General features: G+C 37.0%; 1 protein-coding gene across 3 annotated transcripts in view; it reads right to left on the minus strand.

Annotated features, from left to right (window-relative positions):
• Positions 1 to 24,683, minus strand: part of ITSN2 (intersectin 2) — a 159,671-nt gene that overhangs the window by 49,993 nt on the left and 84,995 nt on the right. For all 3 annotated transcript variants that reach the window (XM_082852152.1, XM_082852150.1, XM_082852151.1), the window contains exons 18-24: positions 23,830 to 23,966; positions 22,682 to 22,779; positions 14,673 to 14,842; positions 14,222 to 14,366; positions 11,443 to 11,648; positions 9,186 to 9,250; positions 6,776 to 6,942 (exon numbers count right to left, since the gene is read on the minus strand). In XM_082852152.1, the coding sequence (XP_082708278.1) occupies positions 6,776 to 6,942; positions 9,186 to 9,250; positions 11,443 to 11,648; positions 14,222 to 14,366; positions 14,673 to 14,842; positions 22,682 to 22,779; positions 23,830 to 23,966 (988 nt within the window). The remainder of the gene's footprint in view (positions 1 to 6,775; positions 6,943 to 9,185; positions 9,251 to 11,442; positions 11,649 to 14,221; positions 14,367 to 14,672; positions 14,843 to 22,681; positions 22,780 to 23,829; positions 23,967 to 24,683) is intronic.

Genomic DNA, 24,683 nt, shown 5'->3' on the forward strand with positions numbered 1-24,683 from the left:
AGATGGCTTTACAAGTTAATTCTATCAAACATTTAGAGAAGAGTTAACATCCAACCTTCTCAAACTCTTCCAAAAAACTGCAGAGAAAGGAACACTCCCAAACTCATTCTACGAGGCCACCATCACCCTGATACAAAAACCAGACAAAAATACTACAAAAAAAGAAAATTACAGACCAAGATCACTCATTAATATAGATGCAAAAATCCTCCACAAAATACTAGTAAACAGAATCCAACAACACATTAAAAGGATCATACACCATGATCAAGTGGGATTTATCCCAGGGATGCAAGGATTCTTTAATATATGCAAATCAATCAATGTGATACACCATATTAACAAACTGAAGAAGAAAAACCATATGATCATCTTAATAGATGCAGAAAAAGCTTCTGACAAAATTCAACACCCATTTATGATAGAAAACTCTCCAGAAAGTGGGCATAGAGGGAACCTACCTCAACATAATAAAGGCCATATATGGCAAACCCACAGCAAACATCATTCTTAATGGTGAAAAACTGAAAGCATTTCCTCTAAGATCAGGAACAAGACAAGGATGTCCACTCTCACCACTATTATTCAACACAGTTTTGGACACGGCAATCAGAGAAGAAAAAGAAATAAAGGGAATACAAATTGGAAAAGAAGATGTAAATCTGTCACTGTTTGCAGATGACATGATACTATACATAGAGAATCCTAAAGATGCCACCAGAAAACTACTAGAGCTAATCAATGAATCTGGTAAAGTTGCAGGATACACAATTAATGAATAGAAATCTCTTGCATTCCTATATACTAATGATGAAAAATCTGAAAGAGAAATTAAGGAAACACTCCCATTTACCACTGCAACAAAAAGAATAAAATACCCAGGAATAAACGTACCTAGGGAGAGAAAAGACCTGTATGCAGAAAACTATAAGACACTGATGAAAGAAATTAAAGATGATACAAACAGATGGAGAGATATACCATGTTCTTGGATTGTAAGAATCAATATCGTGAAAATGACTATACTACCCAAAGCAATCTACAGATTCAATGCAATCCCTATCAAATTACCAATGGCATTTTTTACAGAACTAGAACAAAAAATCTTAAAATTTGTATGGAGACACAAAGACCCCGAAAAGCCAAAGCAGTCTTGAGGGAAAAAAGCAGAGCTGGAGGAATCAGACTCCCTGACTTCAGACTATACTACAAAGCTATAGTAATCAAGACAATATGGTACTGGCACAAAAACAGAAATATAGATCAATGGAGCAGGATAGAAAGCCCAGAGACAAACCCACGCACGTATGGTCAACTAATCTATGACGAAGGAGGCAAGGATATACAATGGAGAAAAGACAGTCTCTTCGATAAGTGGTACTGGGAAAACTGGACAGCTACATGTAAATGAATGAAATTAGAACACTCCCTAACATCACACACAAAAATAAACTCAAAATGGATTAGAGACCTAAATGTAAGACTGGACATTATAAAACTCTTAGAGGAAAACATAGGAGTAACACTCTTTGACATCAATCATAGCAAGATCTTTTTTGATCCACCTCCTAGAGTAATGGAAATAAAAACAAAAATAAACAAATGGTACCTAATGAAACTTCAAAGTTTTTGCACAGCAAAGGAAACCATAAACAAGATGAAAAGACAACCCTTACAATGGGAGAAAATATTTGCAAACGAATCAACAGACAAAGGATTAACCTCCAAAATACATAAACAGCTCACGCAGCTCAATACTAAAAAAGCAACAACCAATCCAAAAATGGCCAGAAGACCTAAATAGACATTTCTCCAAAGAAGACATACAGATGGCCAAGAAGCATGTGAAAACCTGCTCAACCTCACTGATTATTAGAGAAATGCAAATCAAAACTACAATGAGGTAATACCTCACACCAGTTAGAATGGGCATCATCAGAAAATCTACAAACAGCAAATGCTGGAGAGGGTGTGGAGAAAAGGGAACCCTCTTGCACTGTTGGTGGGAATGTAAACTGATACAGCCGCTATGGAGAACAGTATGGAGGTTCCTTAAGCAACTAAAAACAGAATTACCATATGATCCAGCAATCCCACTACTGGGCATATACCCTGAGAAAACCATAATTCAAAAAGACACATGCACCCCAATGTTCATTGCAGCACTATTTACAATACCCAGGTCATGGAAGCAACCTAAATGCCCATCAACAGATGAATGGATAAAGTAGATGTGGTACATATATACAATGGAATATTACTCAGCCATAAAAAGGAACGAAATTGGGTTATTTGTTGAGACATGGATGGATCTAGAGACTGTCAAACAGAGTGAAGTAAGTCAGAAAGAGAAAAAAAATATCATATATTAATGCATATATGTGGAACCTAGAAAAATGGTACAGATGAACCACTGTGCAGGGCAGAAATAGAGACACAGATGTAGAGAACAAATGTATGGACAACAAGGGGGGAAAGTGGTGGTGGTATGATGAATTGGGAGATTGGGATTGACATGTATACACTAACATGTATAAAATGGATAACTAATAAGAACCTGCTTATTATTTATATTTATTTATAAAAAAAATAAATAAAATTCAAAAAAAAAAAAAAAAAAAAGACCAGCAGCCAAGGAGGAAAGAAAAGGATTCTAAGACTGTCAATTCATTAGATTAAATTAAGGTGTTCAAGTCAGTAAGCAAGGGGTTTGGGAGGCTCTAGGATTTTTGTTTTGTGATGTTTTAAAGTTTTTAATATCTTCAGAGCTGAGTTACGTATTTGGTCAATCAATGACAAACCTATAGAACATCTATGATTTCAAGTTATTAAAATGAAAAAGACTCAAGCCCAAGGAATATTACATAAGGGAATATTTTGGCTAAGACAATCAGGACTTGAGTAATATCTTCCTCTATTTCTCAAGAATAACAAAATCTACCTTCTGGTTTTGGATGCAGTGTTTTAATTGTAGTCTACATCATTAATATAAGGATGTTAGAAGGGGAAAAATGGTCTTTTTTTTGGGAGGGTAGTAATTTTGCTGGAGTGAGCTGAATAAATGGCAATAACTCTTCAGGGAATTTTTAAGAAAAAGGAAATTTTCATGATCAAATTCTGAACTAAGAAAGCAATGTAAGGTTCTTTATTCTAAATTAGCACTTTACAATAAGGTAAGCACAAAAGCAAGGATTTTATATTGTTTTCCTAGCTGCAGAAGATTCTATTCAATTCCATGAAATACTAAGGAACAAAGGACTAGTATAACAGAGTGCCTACTACGTGGTAGGCACTGTATAGTAACTTACAGGGCATGTAATCCTCAATGAGGTACTACTATCCTCATTTTTCAAATGAGAAAACCGTGGTTCAGAGAAGTGAAGCAACTTGTCTGAGATAAAATCCAGATCTGTCTTAATCCAAGGCATGCAATCATCCCACCTCCCCACTGTGACCCCAGGAGTTAGCTAGTGACTGATGATGGATATGACACTCAAAAACATATAACCAAATTAATGCTATAAATGCCTTTAGAGATACATATCTTGGTACTTAAAGGAGAGAAAGAGAGAGCGATCTCACAGAGCTGGAAATGGCAAGTTCAGGCTTAGCCTTCTCAGTAGAGAACAGTCTGGAATTCCTTGGCACAGCAGAGTGGCAACCACCCAACCAGAACCCTTCAGCGCTGCCTCAGAGCCCTCAGAGACCAGTAGAGACACATCCCATCAGGACACGGGAGCTAGTTGAGTGTCCCTGAGAAAAGGCTAGGCCCAGCACATTTCCGGCTTCTGCTACGCACACCTGGCTTGCTCTGCCTCTTGCCTGGCTCGCCGGCTGCAGCCATCTTATTTACTTGCTACCTTTTCTCTAATGCTGCCACTCAGGGTTTTTCTCAGTTCCTCCAAGCTCTCTCTCCCTCTCCTCCCACCTTAGGGCTATTGCATATGCATCTACCTGCAATGTACTCCAGTCTATCAGGATTTTTAGATGGAATCATCAGAAACCGACTCTGGCTGATTTAAGCCTAAGAGAAATGGAGTGTATGGGGTGGCTCACAGAATTTCCAGGAAGGCTGCAATACGAGGTCCGGAGATTAGGAAGAGACAAAGCAAAGCTGGACAAACAGAACTTCAGGCAAAATCACACCCAGAACCAGCCTGAAGAGGGCTCTGTTGCCTTTGCCTCTGAATGCAATGCTCCCTTAGACAACGATATCCTGGAATCACTGCTCCAAAAATTGAATGTTGCTACCACACTCATTGCCACCAAAAGAAATTCTCAGCTATGCTTTTTGGTATCACTAGTTCCTGATTCACTGCCTTGGACAGATGACTCTGACCAAGCCTGGGTCATGTTCCCAAACTCTAACTGCAAGGAAGGTTAGGAAAGTGAGTAGGTGGGCTTTGGAGAAGCCTGCCCCTTACCCAGACTCACACCGTGGGAAGGAATTCAGGAAAGGAATTCAGATGCTAAATAGCCAAGAAGTTCCACCCCACGTTTCTTCCCCTGCTTTGCCTTTTCAAGACTGGCCTCCTTACAGTTCAGGTCTTTGTTGAACCAGCTCCTCAGAGGCCTTCCCTTGACCACCTCATCTTAAAAGATCTTCAGTCTGTTGTTACCTGCACCATGTTTGTTCCTTCACTGTACTTATCACAGTCGATCATCATTTATTTGGACTGTACCTTTCATGAGTACCTTGACTGCTTTGTTCACCTGTTTCCCAATGCCCCCGACCAAGCCTTACACAGATGCTCTCAGTGAACAGCTGTTGAATGAACGAGTAAGTGCATGAATACTTAAGAAGGCAGAGACTCTACCTGCTTAATTTTCTCTAGATTCAATGTAGCTTTATGTTAAAGGAGTTTCCACACATTACACTGGGAATTAATCGAATTACTTTATAGGCACAGTCACAGTCTTATTAATTAGTACAATACCATGTTCCATTTTGTATTTCCATTATTATTATAATGGAAATATTACTATATTATTACTATTATTACTTGAGTGGTATTGCTTATCTAATTGGCATGCGATCATGCTATGGATTTTCACTAGGCAGTTTCTGCTCATAATTGGCCACTTTTCTTACCTGAACACATAGAGATTTAAAAATACGTTTGAAAAGGTGTATCTTGCTCTCTGTAACAAATCAGGTATAATCTTGTGTGCTATTATATGCTAAGTGTTTTCTTATAGAGAACTTCATAATCAAGATCTAGACGTGGCATTAATGACTAATGACTTCCCGGCTATGTCAGGATCTGAGATCATTAAACCTTTTCAGGAATGCTTCCCCACCATCACGCGGTTAAGTCCCTTAATGGTGCCTTAATTGGGGCTTTTATCGACTGCAGCAGCTCAGTAAATGTTTTTAATTCATCATTAGCTTTACAGTAATGAGTGTAGCCACTCAGTCGCCACTTCCAGCAAGCTGGCTCCTGGCTCCATGCCCCTGGACCTTAAACATGACTCTGGTCTAGTACTTCTCCACCACAAGAATCTGAGACCCTGACGTCTAGAGTCTTATAGATCTTTGCATTTTCCAGAATGTTCAACAGAGGCTTGGACACATGTTAATTATTACTCTGTTGAATGTTGGCTACATGAGTTCAGTGGCTATTTTAAAGTCTCTTTTAAATGTGTCTGCATTCTCTCTCCACACGTAATGTAGTGCTTGTAAACACTGTCTATAGAACTGCATCTGGCTCCTTGTCCCACTACCCTGGGAAGTCTAGAGTTTATGCTAAAAGGGCTTATCCCTTCTAAGGGTCCTTATCCCACTCGCAAAACTGTGTACAATATTTTGTGTGTAGGTGAATTTATTCAAGGAGAGGTTGTAATTTTCACCAGCCTCTCTGAGTTAGAAAAGTTTAAGAACTACTGCTCTAGAGGCTTCTAAATCTCAAATTGTCTGTCGGAAGTACAGGTGGAGAAAAATTCTACCTACATGCACACTTCCTCTCTGCCTGTATTCCTAAAAGGGGAGAAGCAGTGGTAACAGTAATGATAATAATAGTAATAATAAACGTTCATTGGACACGTACAAAAAAATAAATAAAATAAAGTGGGATAGGTTCTTAAAATGAGGAAAAAAAAATATTTATACATATGTGCTTATGACTTTTATGTGCAAGAGAATATAAATTTTAAAAAAACAGAAAAATAAAAAAAAGATTTTAAAAAGCAAGTTATTTATGTCATCATATAATGGGTTTAATTTTGTTATTTCAAAATGAATTAATAAATACTTTTAAAATTTCCGTTTTAATTTCTAATATGGAAAGTATTGCTAGACATAATCCATATATTTTCAGAAACTTTGGAGTCCCTATTAATTTTTAAGAATGTAAAAAGTTCCTGAAACCAAAACGTCTGAGAACTGCTACACTATATCATACTAGTGGTGGGATGAAACGCAGCAGGAACTCAGAGTGTGGGCTGGGTCACATTAATGTCACAGCCTTAAAGATTTACAGACTTCTTCAAGGCGGTCCCTTGTAAGCCTCCATGAATCCAGACCATTCCCTAACTTCAGTTATCATGAGGCCCAGCCCTATCTATGGCTCTTGTCCTTGGAATTTCATAGAAATAGCTTTGCCCTTATCTCTCTAACAGGATCCCCATAATAAACTACATTTTACTGAAGCTACCTTAAGTGGCTTCCTTGTAACCAAAGCAGCCTGACCAAAACCATATACATGCATCTGTTTTAAATATGAACCCTGATCAACAGGAACGGAATGCTTCTGTTTCTATATCAAAATAACTCTACCTCGTGATCTTTTGGTTTGACGTAATTTGATGGAAAAATTCCAGTTCTATCTCCGATACTTCCTGTCCACCATTCTCCATCTTTCTGGGTCACCAATATTTCTTCACCTTCAGTGAAAGTCAAATCTCCAGGTTCTGCACTTGAATACGGATAAAGTGCAATATACTCTGTAGGAAACAAAGCAAAAAGAAACTAGTTTTGGTTGCAAGATTACAGAAGTAAAAAAAAAAAACTGTTGATCTCCAAGATCCTGAGTAATTTTACTGTAAAAGCCCTTGTGACTTAAGGAAACAATGTAAAGAGATGTTAAGGTAGAAAATGGAATGAAGTAATTATTTAATAATTTCTTAGAAAAAGATTATGTCTTTGACTGAACATAAAACTTTATCACAGGGTTTCTTTTTTCCCCAACCGTATCGTCATCACCATGATCATCACCATCATCATCATCATGTCACAGAGAATAACCCCAAAACTACAAATAGATAACAGTATCTTTACAGAGAGTCAAGACATGAAAAGTTTTTTTTAACCTTCTTACATATAGTTTAATCTGCTAAATTCTTTTCTCTTTAATTCTTTTACATACAGTTATGGAAATGCCCACTATTCAGCTGACATCAGTACTAGAGGCCAATTTCCATCACAATGGCCCAGCTCCTAGCACAGTGCTTGGCACAGAACAGATGCTCAATAAATATTTGTTCATGAATAACCTTATGGGAAATGTCTAAGTTTTTATACTGGCTTTGTTTTTTTGTTCAGATGATTACTAGTACTTAGAAGAAACAGTCAATGACCAGGTTTTAGAAGTCTCTTTTTCTTTCTTGTAGTACTATTTGTATTTGTTGACATGAAATTTGCTCTGTAGATCATAAACTGGAGATGGCCAGAACCAGTATCTGGAAACTATTTACTATCCACATTCCCATATTATTCAATTTAGCTGACTTAAGAAGATGAAAAATGCTTACAAGGTTAAGGTATGTTGCAACAAGCCAGGTCCTTTCCAAAATGCTCCTCACCACTTTCCTAGGATCATTCCACTGCAGTTATTCCACAGTAAACCTCTGGTTGCAGCCTTGCTGGTGACTCGAGTTCCCTAACCTTTCACAGCTGAGCCCTGGCTCATACCTTTCCCTCTGTCCACCAAGCTTTCTCTTCGTCACTAAGCAAGAACTTACTCATTGTTTAAGATGATTCAACATGGCCACCTCTGTGGATTCACAGGTCCTACTCAAAATTATGTTTTTGTTCATTCATTATAGAATTTATTACAATTATATGCCTAGCCTTCCCATTTTACTGTGAGCACTTGGGAAACTATTTTATTCATCCGTGTATATTTCAGGCTCTAGCATACAATCTCTAATGTAGTAGATACTGAATAAACTGTTTAATTTACCATTAAGCTGATTTTCTTGAGCAATATAAACAAAATGTACTTAAACTGTTCAACTAATTTTACAGCGAATATATAATTCATTTATAAACCTATACAACTATTAAATAAAAATATTGTCTGAAATAAGGGTGGACATTTTTCAGCACAATATCAAAATTAAGATACTCAAACAACCCAAAGGGCAATAAAAAAATTCTTTGTGATATTTATGATTAAAGTGTATCTTGATTTCAAATCCTACTTAATGATTTATATGGTACACTGTAATTAAAATGCAATTCAGGGGGCTTCCCTGGTGGTGCAGTGGTTGGGAGTCCGCCTGCCGATGCGGGGGACGCGGGTTTGTGCCCTGGTCCAGGAGGGTCCCGCATGCAGCGGAGCGGCTGGGCCCGTGAGCCATGGCCGCTGGGCCTGTGCGTCTGGAGCCTGTGCTCTGCAACGGGAGAGGCCACAACAGTGAGAGGCCCGTGTACCGCAAAAAAAAAAAAAAAAGAAAAAAAAAAAGAAAATGCAATTCAGGGAATTCCCTGGCGGTCCAGTGGTTAGGACTCCACACTCTCACTGCTGAGGGCCCGGGTTCAATCCCTGGTCAGGGAACTAAAAATCCCACAAGCCGCGCAGTAAGGCCAAAAACAAACAAACAAACAAGTGCAATTCATAAACAACTAAATGTACTGAAATTTCCTTATATTCTAAACGTCTATAATCTAGATATATAATAAAAGGAAAACAAAAGACTTCATGCTATCTCATTGCAACACTTATCTATGATCTTATTTATTGAGGCAGTCTATGCTGAATTTTTATAGTACTGATTTTCTAAAAGCATCAAGTATTTTTAGCTATATATTTTCTATATCCTCAATATTCATGTGAAATAGAGCGGGAGCAGGTTTTCCTAACCTCACTTTAACACTGAAGACACAGAAGTAAGGAGAGTAACAACTGTGGGAAGTCAGTAGCTAATTTGACTTCCATCTAATTTATAAATCGCCAAAAGCTCACCTTCTCCCACTGTAGAGGCTGCAGAGGTAGGTTTCTTGTTTACAGCTGCATACAAAGCTTCTGGTCTGCCAAATATACACACAAGCAGATTAAAAAAAATAATAAAATAACAAAAAAAGACATCAACAAGTAAATAAAAAAGGTGATTTGATGAAAACAGGAGGTTTTAGCAGTGCATTCTTTTTAAGGGCTAAAATTAATTGAAATATTGTCTCAGTACACAGGCTAGAAATACCCTCATATGCAAAATCCTAGTGGATTAAGAACTGCCTACTTACAAACGACTTAATTTTTTAAATCTATTGAGGTAATTTCAATATGATTTATAAATAGTTTTTCAAACGTGAGATATTTTGCCTTTCTAAAGTAACTTAAAAGACATGAGGCATTGGTAAATGGGCAGTTATTTGGTAAAGCACACATGGGACTTGGCTTGGTTTAGAGAAAAATAAGGGCAGTATATAAATTTTACTACTTGTTTAGAGCACAGTACATTTAAAAATATGTAAAAATAACAGAACTTTATTTTTACATTTTGGAACATACATAGCTTTTATTTCCAACTTAACCCAGGAAACTGTTTTCAAAAATCTGGAAAACTGTGGCATTTTAAGAACTAGACATCTGTAGAATACATCAGGGCTCCCCAGGACCTGTGAGTAAATTGTATAGTGAAGCAGTTTATAGGTTAACAGAAGGGACCCTTACTACAACTCATGGGCACACTGAATGGACTGCCTTGCTGAATTCTCCATTACCGCAGCATTTCGAGTTGCATGCCTTATCTGTTAGAAAAGATCAGTAATTGAATGAAAAGTTAGAAGAAATGCCCTTTAAGGCATTTAAACTTAATCCCTTTGTGTTTAAGTTTTCCTTCTCTGTAAAATGTCATGGAGTTTAAATAAGATAATTACTATAAAGGGTCTAGCACAGTGCCAGCATACACATCAGCTATGTATTATTGTTGTTCCTGTTATTACACACTCTAAATCTAAAATTCCATGTCAGTCTGAAAAGTAAATTTCTGCATTTGAACTGAAAATTGATGTATAGAACCTTAGCACTGAAAGGATTTTTAAAGATTTTTTAGTTTATTATTTTCATTCAACCAATTAAAAAACTAGAGACCAAGCAGGTTACCCCATACAGTCTGGCAAAAATAGCAGAATCAGAACTCAAGGCTCTTGATTTCCAAAGACCCCGTTCCTTTTCAATAAATCATTTTGCTTTTCTATTTAGATCAATTTCCATATAAAACACAAATGATAATTACCCACAGCTATATTAGAGTACTTATTTGTTTGTATTAAAGAAGTTTGATGACCTGACTCCCTTACAGACTGGGAAACAAAGGCCAGAGACCTTATCTGGTTTTGTTTTTTGTTCATGCAAAAGTTCATTCATTTGATTGTCCTTTCATTCGCTTCTCTCCTCATTTACTAAGTAAATATGAATGAGCAGCTACTATGCATTAAGATCACACTAGGTATGGAAAAACTGAAAAATGAACAAAAAAGACGTGAATCCCACCCTCCTGGAGTTTATGACCTAATAAGGGATATAGGTAAGAAAGTAAATAACTACAACACAGTGTGTCATGAGTCGTAAGAAACGTGATGTTCAGGGAACTCTGGAGGCCCAGAGTTGGGAACGCCTCACTCTGGCAAAGGCGAGGCCCTTGGTATTGATTTGTCTAAATATTGACAATTTACAGTAAATAATAAGGGAGAAACCTCCAAAGGAAATGAAAAATAACTCCTCTAACTGACCTGATGTTAGTACAAAGAAAGCAACAGACCTAAAATCTTAAGCATTTTGAAAACTTTAGGAATCTGAAATAACTAGAATAAAGGATGTTCAAAAATTGGAACAAATCATCTGAGGTATGATTTTTTTCACTCTAGGAATCACCCTTCTGATATCAAACTCAAGCATAAACTTTTAATTTTCCTGCACAGCCAACTGTACTGTGGCTGACTAATCAGTGAAAATACCAACATCCACGCCTCATGTAAACACACAAAAATGCTTACTCTTGGGCTTCCCTGGTGGCACAGTGGTTGAGAGTCCGCCTGCCGATGCAGGGGACACAGGTTCGTGCCCCGGTCCGGGAAGATCCCACATGCCGCGGAGCGGCTGGGCCCGTGAGCCATGGCCGCTGAGCCCGCGTGTCCGGAGCCTGTTGCTCCGCAACAGGAGAGGCCACAACAGTGAGAGGCCCGTGTACCGCCAAAAAAAAAAAAAAAAAAATGCTTACTCTTCCCGCCTGACTTCACTCCCAGGGATGATTTTGACGTAAGATTTTGGAAACCATCCTCTTCCTCCATGCACCTCCCCAAACCACCAATTTTCTTGCTGCTCCAAGACAGTAATGATATCATGTTTTGAGAAGTTCAAGTGGTTATCTTTCTTTGCAGTCCAGGAACAAAGGGCCTGTGCTTTTAGGTTTTCTACAACCTGTCCCTGTGAAATCAAAACCACAAAATTAAAAACAAACAAACAAAAAACACAATGGTCACCATGATTTTTGTTTTCTAGTATATAACATACTTACTGTTCAAACAGCAGACCAGTTTGGTGTGGTGGTGACTTAATATCAATGGTGACTTAATCTACTAACCAACTTAAAATTATATATGACAGACAACCACCTGAATAGACTTCTGTGAAGTTAAAGACCCAACAGCTACCATTCAAGGAAACATCTTGGCACTAAGTATCACAGGTATGGAAGGTAAACCCTGGGTATGCAAGAAGGGTACTCATAGATCCATCAAGTATGTATCACAGAACAAATGAAAAGGGGAACCCTTTCTCTCCTCCAGTTTCCAAAGTCTCCTCACTGCAGTGGATTCTGTTTATTCCACTAGGAGTGGAGATGCAGTTGTGACGGGCCTCCCTCCACTTTTCTGTTTTCTGTTTCATAACGTCTTCGTATTCTTATTCATCCTTCTTTCTTTCCTTCTTCTCTCAGAGGAAGTAGTGTTTTCATTTTGTTGATAGGGCTAGCCTCTTTACCTGTGCTCTAAACTTTCTATCATGTCCTCCCACCTTCTAACAATATTTTGTAACACTGTGAATTCTCTCTTGAATCTTTAACTTTCCACTTCTCTATTTACTTCTACTTCTTTTTTTTTAATTCTTAAAAAATATTTATTTATTTATTTGGCTGTACTGGGATCTTAGTTGCTGCATGTGGGATCTTAGGTTGTGGCATTTGGGATCTAGTTCCCTGACCAGGGATTGAACCTGGGCCCTCTGCATTGGGAGTGTGGAGTCTTAACCACCGGACCACCAGGGAAGTCCCCTTACTTCTACTTCTAACTTCCTTAAAGAAAGAACAGTCTTAAACTTGCTTTCCAATTTCACCCCTCAGTCCATTCTAATTTAGCTTCTGTAACCATCACAATACGGAATCTCTTGACAAGATCATTGATAACATCAGAGCCAAAAGCTTCTTGCAAACCCTTACCTTCTCTGATCTCTGAACAGTGCTGACATCACTAAAATCCCTGCAGTTCGTGAAGTTCACTCTCTGGTGACTGATGGCTCCTCTTTGGTCCAGTCTCCTTCCCTTCCTGTTTTACATGATTTCCCTAATCTTATTTGTGCCTATGATTTCTCAAATCTGTATCTTAATTATAACTTTATCTTTTGAGCTCCAGACTTGTAAATCAAGCTGCCTGCTGGGCCTTCCCAGCAGGTTGTCCCTCCTACAAATACCTAAGTTGCACGTCTGAAATGTAATCACTTTTAGAACCCACAAAACCCACTCCTCCGGTACTGCCATCCTCTCAGTTACTCAAGCTAAAGACCCTGAAGAGGTATGTTTAACTCCAACTTCTTCCTCACTCTTCACATTCAATGAATTGCCAATTTTATGCTGACTCCTAACACTCTTTTAAGTCCATCTCCTCTTCTATATATTTTCATTACTGGTTCACATCATCTGTTACTTAGCTATTGTAATATCCTCCCTTTGTTGGTCTCCTCCCTTTGCTTCCTTCCACAATCTGGCCTCTATACTACTGCCAGAGTTATCCTTCTAAAATATACACTTCAACTCTCCTCTTAAAAACCTTCATGGGCTTTCCACTGCCAGCTGCTTAGCATGGTATTAAATGCTTCACAAATAAACCTCAACCTCTCCAACTTCACTTAACCCTTTCTTCATGAATCCTGTACTCTAGCCACACTATAAACAATACTTGTTTCCTATAAACTCCTCTTGTTAACATGCCTCAGTGACTTTTCCCAAATTGTTCTTTCACAGGAATAACTTTCCTTCTTTGTTTGGTGAAAGCTTGCTCATTTTTGAAGGTTCGACTGAAATGCCTTTACCTATTGTGAAGCCTGCTCCAATTCCCACAGATTGAATTGAAATGCTCTCTCCTATACCCCTCAAGATTTCATAAAATATCTTTATTACAACACGTCTCATACAGTTATTTATTTATATGTTTGTCTTCATTAGATTGACTTCTTAATGGCAGAGGTTTTTTTTTTTTTCCATTAAATTTCTAGCACATAACAAATGCCTGGAACCTGTGGTCACACAATAAACATTTTTTGAGTGAAGGACTCTATTCTGATGAAGTCTGCAATTTCTTTTTAATAATGTTAATGTAACAATGCTGGCATCTCGGTTACATCTAAACCAGAGGCTAAACATATATATAACACAGTTCTCACAAAAATGACTTACTTAAGGAAAACACAAACAAAAAAACCCCAAGCCCAAGCTCTTCTTACAATAACTACAAATTAAGACTATAATCAGATTTGTAAAAATGATATTTTGAGCTCAGAAACCTTAGCTGGTAGCAACTTGCTACTATGAGAATAAATTGTTGGGAAACCTCTAATAATAATTTCTTCAACCTCGTATCACATATGAATGGTAAGAAAAGAAACTAAATGATACAAACTTTGGTTAGATGAGTAAATGATGGCCTTGTACAAAAATCTTCATTCTATTTTATGTGAACCAGGAGCAATGTCAAAGAATAAAACACAAGAAAATTAAAGATACATACCTGTCCGTGAATAGGTGATGTAGATACAGGGGACACAGTGCGAGTAAAAGCTGATTTTTTCTGCCATGATGTGTTAACAGTTAGGCTTGAAAACGATACGTTTTGATAATCAGTCACTGATGCTGGTTGATTTGAAGAAAGTGATCTATAAATATAACAATATGACAAAAGTATACTTAATTGTTCAGAAGCTTATGAAGTACTACCAATTTATCTATTTGTATATAATATACATTGTGTTGAAACACAACTTGGGCAAAAAAAAAAATTTATGAACTACTGACCCATGTTTTTATTTACTAAACTTCAGAATTAAATTTGGAACAAAAGGTACTCTTAGAGAGTCCAGTGCAGATTACAATATGATTAAGTAGCAGGTTGACACAAATACATATTAGGTGTTCACACATTTGCAGAGACGTGTAAACTCCATTATTAGCTAAAAACTTACTCAGTAGTTGAGGTAGCAGATAAAGACACTGTAGGAGGAAGTAAGGCCTTCTTAGGCGACACAGATTTTTCAGACGTTATTTTTTCTACATAGTTGCATGGAAACCAGCCAAAATTTCCTTGAAAACTACCATAAAGCCAACCAGGTTCTCCTACGGTTTTTTCATCAACCTATGGATACAAAAAGTAGGGTTAACAGTGGTTAGAAAGCCACTTATTTACAAAGGAAAGAGATGCAGACCACTGTCCAGCAGCCTAATTTTCAGAATTAAGTCCATCTAACAGCTAAAGCACTTTCTACAGATTATTATCTCTAATGATGGACAAGGTGCCTTTTTAAATTTAAATTTTTAATTTTATCCAAGTTAATACATAAAAATAGTTTACATTCCTATCAGAGTCTTTTTGAACTCTCTAGGAGAAACAGAAAACTTTTTCTGAATACTATTTTCCAGCTGGTAAAACACAGAGGTGATTTATAGTTTCATTTCTTCTCCCAGACATTTCCCTCCTACAGTCTGGCATCCTCTGTCCTCACAGCACCCCTTCTTCCGCTTCTTGGTCCTTTGTCCTTTAAACACTGATGATACCTCAAGTTTTATCACTGGCTCTCTTACTTCATACTATACACTTCTGGAAGAGGCCCACTCACTTCTATAGTGATCAGTTCTTTATGCGATATATTTGCAGAACTGACTTCTTTTTTCTAATGGGATAAGCCTGTACTTTCAATTACTTCCCAGATATCTTCAACTGGATGATCCACAAGAACTTCCAACTCAAGTCTAAGATTGAACTTGTTTTCTTCCCCAGTCTACTCCTTCTCCTAAATTCCTGTATCTCTGTTATTCTTACCATCAAAGACTTAGTCATTCTAAATAAAAAATCTTTGGATAGGGAGGGTGGGAGGGAGGGAGATGCAAGAGGGAAGAGATATGGGGACATATGTATATGTATAACTGATTCACTTTGTTATAAAAGCAGAAACTAACACACCATTGTAAAGCAATTATACTCCAATAAAGATGTAAAAAAAAAAATCTTTGGCTCTTACCTCTCTTACACTTCCATATCCAAACTGTGTTGATTTGCTTCTAAAAGCTCTTTCGAATTTTTTTTTTCAACCCTACCCTCCTAACCTACTTCAGGCCTTTTTCATTTCACACCTAGATTACTGTAATCTTTACTCATCCTTCAAGATTCTGTTAACTGCCCCCAAACTAGGTCAGTTATCTCATACATACTGTCATGAGATAGCATGCATCATCATACTGTGTGATTCTTTATTTACATGTATCTCTTCCCTTTGTCTGTGAGCCTTTTAATTGACACCCATTGCCCAGCATAATACATATTTGCTTAATTCATTGAATAAATATGCCAACTATGTCTCTGTTCTCCACTCCATTTTCTACACTTTTTAGATAACCTTTCTAAAATAGATTTGACAGTGGTTTACCTATCAAAATCATGTAGAATTTGTATGGTGATTCCATATCCATTAAGATTTTTAAAAACACTTTTTTTGAGGTATAATTAGCATATTATAAATTTCACATTTAAGGTATTAAACGTGATAAGTTTTGACATACGTATACAGTTGTGAAAAATCACACAACCAAGATAATAAACATATCTATCAACCCAAAATGTCTCCTTTTGCTCTACTGAAAGCACTCCCTCCCACTCCTCCACTTGACCCACACCCCATCTCCAGGAAGACACTGGTCTGCTTTTTGTCATTATAAATTAGTCTGCATGCTCTAGAACTTTATATAAATAAAATCACACAATATACATCCCTTTCTGGGGGGTCTGACTTTTACTCGGCCTATTATTTATTATTATTTTGAGATCCATCCATGTTGTAGTGAATGTGAATAGTTCATTTCATTTTATTGTTGAGTAATATTACATTGTATGATGTACCACAATTTGTCTGTTTACCTACTGATGGAAGATTGAATTGTTTCCAGTTTCTGGCTATTACAAATAAAGCTGCCATAAACATTTGTCTTTGTATGGACATATGCTTTCAATTCTCTCGAGTAAAGATCTAGGAGTGACAGGGCTGGCTCATATGGTAGATGCATGTTTCACTTATTTTACTGATAATAATGACTTTATTGAGATATAAATCACCATACAATCCTCCCATTTAAAGTACACAAATCAATGGATTTTAGTATATTCACTTATGCAACCATTATCACAATCAATTATAGAACCTTCTCTATTAAAAAGAAACCTTGTACTATGTTGTATCTAACAGTCTAGAAACCCTTGAGCAGCCCAAAGCTGTAAGGATTTTCTCCAATGTCTTTTTCTAGAAGTTCTACAGTTCTAGGTTTTACATTTCAGGATTTACCTCTGATCTATTTTGAGTTAACTTTCATATATGTTGTAAGGAATAAATCAAAATTCATTTTTGTGCATATGGATATCCAAATGTTCCAATGTCATTTGCTTTTTTGAAAAGACTAGGACTTCCCTGGTGGTGCAGTGGGTAAGAATCCGCCTGCCAGTGCAGGGGACATGGGTTCGAGCTCTGGTCCAGGAAGATCTCACATGCCGCAGAGCAACTAAGCCTATGCACCACAACTGCTGAGCCTGCGCTCTAGAGCCCACGAGCCACAACTACTGAAGCCCATGCGCCCTAGAGCCTGCGTTCCGCAACAAGAGAAGCCACCGCAATGAGAAGCCCGCACACCTCAACAAAGAGTAGCCCCCGCTGGCCGCAACTAGAGAAAGTCTGCGCAGCAACAAAGACCCAATGCAGCCAAAAATAAATAAATACATAAATTTATATATAAAAAAAAGACTATCCTTTCTCCACTGAGTTGCCTTTGCACCTTTATAAAAAATCAGTTATATAAATATGCAGTTGTAGATACAGTTATTCTGTTCCACTTGTCTATTTTCCAATCTAGATACTAATACTACACCATTCTTATTGCTATAGCTTTTATAATAAGCCTTATAATCAGGTAGCATAAGATCTCCAACTTTGTTCTTCTTTTTCCAAAGTGGTTTGGTTATGAATCAGCTTGTAAATTTTTACAAAAAAGTGGAAAAGAAGTACTGAGATCTTCCTGAATGGAAAACTTGTAGGATAGAGCCTGAGGATTTGCCCAAACTGTTCTCATTTAAGTATTATTTCCTAAGCTCTGTATTTATCTAAAACAGAGATAATTTAGAAAAAAAAATGTTAAAAAAAATATATAATATGTATAAAATTCTCTATTAAAAAGGGCTACCCTTTTAATATGTCTGATGAACTTAATGTGATTGAGAGACGCCAATATTGCTGTTTCTGTTATCTTGTGCACGAGACCTATTAGACGTGTGAAAATACCCCTTGGAAAAGAAGTCTGTGCTAATATAATTGTACATTCTATGCTGTCATATGTAGCATATCACATAGACAACTGTCTGGCTGGACTTGGAAGACTTTTTGAAATCTGATTGCTACTCAATGATTTTCTGTTTTAAAAAGTGTTAAACAGATCACATATGCAAGTAATAAGACCAAAAATCTTAACACCAATGTATACAATTAAACTGCATAGCTTATATTCTTAAAAAAAAAAAAAGCCTGGTGGGAGTTTGATTGAAACTGCCTTGAATCTATAGAACAATTTGAGGAGAATTGCTTTCTTATCAATACAGAGTCTTCCAATCCATAAACATGGTATAGCTTTCCATTTATTTAGGTCTTCCATTTTTCTCAACAATACTTTGTAATTTTCAATAAACAGGTCCTGTACATCCTTTGTCAGTTTTATATCTAAGCATTTCATATTTTGTATGTTACTGTAAATGTTATTTTTAATTTCAATTTCTGAATATCCATTGCTTGTATGTAGAAATACAACTAATTTCTGTATATTGATCTTGTTTCCTGCAACTTTGCTAAACTCACTTATTACGTCTAGTAGTTTTTTTTTCTTTTTAAGATTCTATGGGATTTTCTACACAATCATGTCTTCTGCAAATTAAATCTTACTTCTCCATTTCCAATCTTGATGTCTTTTATTCTATGCTGAGTCACTGCAGATCCATCACGATTTTTATCCTAGAAGATCCCATCTCTCTAGTTTTAAGCTCTTCAAAGTTCAAACTTCTTAGTGTAGAATTCAAGGCCTCTGAAATTGTGGTTTCTTTGTCAAGTACCAACTTACCTTTCTAGCTTCATCTCCTAATATTTGTCCCATATTCTAGGTAAGTGGTTATGTGACATTCTTTAAACACACCAGGCTCAGTGTTTTTGTTCAAGATATTCCTCCTGCCAGAATTTTGTCGGGTTTAGGGGAAAGAACACAGACTTTGGAGTTAAGTGAACCATGTTTCAGTCTTAGCCATGCCACCTGGCTGGTAATCCGCTGTAAGGTAATGAATATCATCTAAAGCCTCAGTTTGTTCATCCATAAATTTGGGGGAAAAATACCTGCCCTACCTTCCTCCAGGTTATTCTGAGGATTAAATTAAGAATATTTATAAAAGTGCTTAGTAAACTGTAAAGCTCTGAACAAGTATAAAGCATAATACTTTGAGCCCTTTCTCCATCCTATCCTTGGGGAAAATGTCCCCAATGCTATTTGGTTGTGTTATTGCTTCATCTTCTGGGTTCCTATAGCACTTTATTTCCTTAAATGGTTAATTTAAACATATCACATTATATTTTGTACAATTATACATATTTCTTTTTTCTTCCTAAACTTTGCCTTCCTTATTCATTTTTATATATCCCCAGTAGGCACATGGCTAGAAACTCAACAAATGTTAACTTGAATAGACTATTCTAAATTAGATAAACAACAGATTCAAAGTTTAATTAATAACAAATGGATTTATTATCAGGCAACTTCATTTGTGTTTACGGTAAATAATTCTCATTTTAATGCCATATGTCTGGCTATTTATTACATCATGAATGAGATATGTAAAAAATCCCTCAATCTAAGCTGCTTTGGTTAATTACACAGATAGTATAACTATCTAATTACCATAAAATGGTGTTCTGAAATAGAACAAAGGAACCATTGATAAAATATTATCCTGTAGATCTAGTTAAGACTAGTTTAAAATAGCTAATCCAGAGCACTAAAAATGAAGGCAAGAACATAATAAACCCTGAGGAATATGCAACCTAAACCTGATTTAAATATTTGGTCTAAAGGCAAGGAATCATTGAAAGGTATGAGTACTGGCATTCAAACACTCACTTCCTCCTTTTCTTACAAACTTTTAAAAGCAAAATTTCTTTAATACTATTTCCTAATGTTTTCAACCTTCTGAAGAAGAAAAGGTCCAATCATTTATTATTCAGAGTTAGACCAGGTTGGCTCTGTAAGGGGTCAATTTTAACCAATTTCATACCTGTCGTTTATAATTCTAATTGATTTCTAGTTGTCAATTTACATAGAGAGTTAAACTAGAAAAATTTACATAAATTCTCACAGGCCTAGGGAAACTATTACTTCAAAAATATCATTAACAGCTAAGGATAGAAAAATAGGTTGTCATGAAAAATGTTGCCATGGTTCAGTGGAATTTATCATCTTTTTCACTTTCACTCAAACCTCCTCAGCCACCTTCATTCATTAAGTTGACCAGATGTTGCCTCCTATCTTACCAACAATACAGAAGCCCTCAGATTTGACCTCACCTCTACCTCAGCACAAGTTATGATCCCATCCATCCCTTCGTCCAGCCCTCCAATCACGAAGGAAAATGTATCTAGCCCTTCCACCTCTCCCTCTTCCTGTGCTATAGACCCCAAGCCCTCAAGATTATCATGAATCTTCCTCCTCTCCATCCATTGGTCAGAACAGAGAGGTCTGACAGTGAGGCATGAGGTGCCTTCCTGAGTGCTCTGTGTTCTGTATGTTGAATTGAGTGGTGGTTTCAAAGATCTATATACATGTACAAATTATTTGAGCTGTACACTTATGGTTGTGTACTTCACTCAATGTAAATTACATTTTAATTAGAAAAAACACCTCCCTCCATTGGTGATTTATTCTTTCTGGTATCATTAACCCTTTTCCTCTGCAGATCCTTTCTATTATTTAAACTTGCTCAAGCTTCTGCCAAGTTAAAACACAAAAAACAAGAACAACTTCCCTCAACCCACATTCCTCATTATTTACCACCTTTGCTCCCTCCCCTCTTTCAAAAGTCAAGCTCCTTCAGAGAGTTTCATATATTCACTGTCTCCTCTTCCTCCCTTCCAACTGTTCCTCAACTCACTGAAATCTGGCTTCTTCCCCCACCACTCCACTCAACTAATACTCTTCTCCTCAAGGTTAACAATAACTGTGCTGTTGTTAATCTAATGGTTATGTTTTTAGTACTGTCTTATTTTACATGTGGACCACTCATCTCAAATGTCCCTGACACTAAACTCTGTTTTGTTCCTACCTCTAGTCATTCTTTTATGGCTCCCCCTCCTCTAACAATCCCTTCCATGTCCGTGCTTTTCAGGGATTGCATCCTCAGTCATCTTCCCCCTTCTTTATTACACCCTTGGATGAGCTCTGCCACAGTCATCTTGTCATCTTCAATAACCATCACAACACAATGATGACATCCAAACTGGCCTCTAGATATCTCTGGATATCCAACTGCTGCCTAGAAATCTGAAACTCATCCCAAACTGAACTCATTATAATTCCCACTTAAATTTCCTCCTTCTAATCTTTCTGTCTTAATGAATGAACACCATTATCAACCAAGCTGTCCAAATCAGGTATCTGGTAGTAACTCATGACTCATTCTTTATGTCAAAGATTCGGCAGAGAATACAAGCGCTCAAGAAACTCCAGCTAACATTACGTTCCTGCTGTCACTACCACCAGACTGGCTCTCTGACTGTGGGAGACGTCTGCTCTAAAGCTGGAAGCAGTCTACACCCTTTCTTCCTCTACTTCTTTAGGATGTGTCTTTCTCATTAAACCATAAACTCACTAAGAGCAGAGACTGTCTTGTTCACTATATCCCTAGCCTATCATAGCTCCCAACAAGTATTTGCTGAAACAAATAAAAGATATAACCAAAAATATAAGTAAGCTCTTGACCAAACAGAGCTAGGCTACATTGCTTCACTCTTGGACACTACCTCATCATCACCAAGTAGAAGAGGAGGAACGGCAGGGCCAGAAGACTATGGACTCAAGCTCCTCAGCTGAGGAGCAGCTATGGCACTGTCAGTGTGGCAATGGCAACAGAAGGAATGTATAGCTGGGGATTGTCTTGAGCATTTGAATAGATGGTTCTGGTAAACCCTATTCCAAGTATCATTAAACATTTGCTACCTAACTGATAAAATACATCAAACTGGTGACAGTGCAGGTTAAAAAAGAAAACAGACACTGGCTAGGTATTCTAAGTAATACTGCCTTTATTTACTAAGAAGAAAACTGAAGCCAGGATTAAAATCGAAGTCGGTATGCTTCTAAAGCCTGTAAATCACATAGCTCTGTCAAATGCTATTCCCTGCATCTTCTCTTATTCATTCATTTTACATCATTTGTGATTATACAATAAAAATCTTTCTGTTCCAAGGAACAAGGGTCTGCATCTAATTAGAGCTACAGAACTTAACTCCTTCAACTCTTTTAATGGTTGCCAGAAAATAACCAGCTCCCCCAAATTTCATTGGTAATTTATTAAAATAACAAAATATCACCTTTTATGACATAAAGCAGTATGGCAGAGTGGAAAGAACACTGGATTTGGAAATCAAAAGACATGTACTTGCACTCCACATTGGCAGTGTGCTGCTGACAGTTACAACTTGTGTTAAGTCTTCCTACCTAGAATATGGCAGTAATAATAACTGTCCTATGCAGCTCTGTGGTATGTCATAAGAACCAAATGAGGTAATGCTTAAGGTATATTTTTAAAATGGTAAACCACTATATAATAGTATACTCAATATTATTATAGAAAGTAATATAGTACATTGCATTCAGCTTATTCATAAGAAAAAAAGATTTTGTTTCCTACCTGTATTATATCCCCAGAATTAAAACTCATTTCGTCATGGTTCCTTGCTTCAAAGCAATATAATGCTCTGTAATTTACCAAAGCACCGGCTGGCTCACCTAAAGAGAAGATAATTGTCATTATCTGCTTCTTTCATATATACACATCTTTGCTATGACTCAATAAAGAGCTTGAAAAGAAAAAAACTGCAAACAGTATCATGAAAATCCATTTAATATAGGCTTGTTAGAATTTAAATATTTTCAATAGTCACAGAATCAATATAAAAACAAACAAGGATATTCGTCTTAAGTAGGAGTCAGTAAAACAAAGAGATGGCTTGCAGGGTGTGCCACGCACATGGATGAAGGAAGGTGGGGTGGTAATTGTCAAGTGGAGGGAGACTAAGTTCCAAGAGGCTTAATTTGATCTGCGAAGGTCAGAATATCACAGGGAAGAAGAGCACAAAAGGGAGATCACAGACAGAAGGTTAGTCAGTAAACAGGGTTGACTACAGATGTATCAGTGCGGTTCTTAAAAAAAAAAAAACAGTACAAGAGTTCACAAGTGTACTTGACAATAGATAAAAAATATTTTACTTTGCTCATTTGTAGAATAAATGCTTTAACTTAGAAAAATTTCAACACATTGTATCATTAATAAGGATTCAAAGGTTTGTGCATTCAGAAGAAATACAATAATATTTAAAGTATTTTAGAAATGCACTCTGGGGTGTATCAAAAACAATGTATATCTTCTGAGAAAATTTCAGTGTGCAAAGACTTAAAACTTTACTGTTGCTTCATTAAAATAAACAGTTTAGTTACACTGGTGGAATAAAATATTTTAAACTATTTACTTCAATTATGAAAACTGTGTCAGGGTTTATGCACTGTTAGTGACGCCTATCTTCTTTTCTTTGTGTCGCTTTAAGATTTCTACCCTCAGTCTGTTTTTTCTTTTTTTTTTTTTCCCTCAGTTTGTTTTAATAAACCCACGAACTTCTCATCCAAGTTTAATTTAGGCAAAGGTCTTTTCTGACTCTAAGGATTAGCATTCATTTTAATTTTCTTCTTTTTTTGAACCTCATCAGAGTCTACTTTTTTCTTTTTGCTTTTGTTGCTCTGTTTCAGAAAAATCAAATCAATTATTTTCATCCTTATCCTTACTTTGTTTCTCCTCAGCTTTCCACTCCACTTCTTGAACTTTTTCTTGTGTTTTTTCTTCTTGGAGTCGCTTTTGTTTTTCTTCTTCCTCCTTTCTAAGATTTTCTTTCCATAAGTTTTCTTTTCCTTGTTTTGCTTTCCTTTACATGAAAGAAAAAGAGTCTGCATAATGTCCTAAATTTTTTTTATGCAAAATAAAAATGTAATAGAAGATCTTGTTCCTGACAAACTAAAGAAAAATTACACATTTCTTATATGTTTAAATATAATCTCAGGGACTTCTCTGGTGGCGCAGTGGTTGAGAATCTGCCTGCCAATGCAGGGGACACAGGTTTGAGCCCTGGGCCAGGAAGATCCCACATGCAGCGGAGCAACTAAGCCCGTGCGCCACAACTACTGAGCCCATGGGTCACAACTACTGAAGCCGTGCACCCTAGAGCCTGTGCGTCACAACTACTGAGCCCATGCACCACAACTACTGAAACCTGCGTGCTCTAGGGCCCACATGTTGCAACTACTGAGCCCGTGTGCTGCAACTACTGAAGCCCATGCGCCTACAGCCTGTGCTCCGCAACAAGAGAAGTCATGGCAATGAGAAGCCCGCACACCGCAACAAAGAGTAGCCCCTGCTTGCCGCAACTAGAGAAAGCCCGCGTGCAGCAACGAAGACCCAACACAGCCAAAAATAACAAAATTTAAAAAAAAAATACAATCTTATATAGTTATATATTTATTATATATAGCAAAGACATATTAGTAGGGGGGTGTGGAGAAACCATGGGGGTCAGGGCTGAAGGGGAAAACCAATTAATCAATCAATTAATCAAGAGAGAAACTAAGCACAAGCAGATGAGCTA

This window comes from Leucopleurus acutus (assembly GCF_964270905.1).
Source record: "Leucopleurus acutus genome assembly, chromosome: 12".
NCBI lineage: Eukaryota > Metazoa > Chordata > Mammalia > Artiodactyla > Delphinidae > Leucopleurus > Leucopleurus acutus.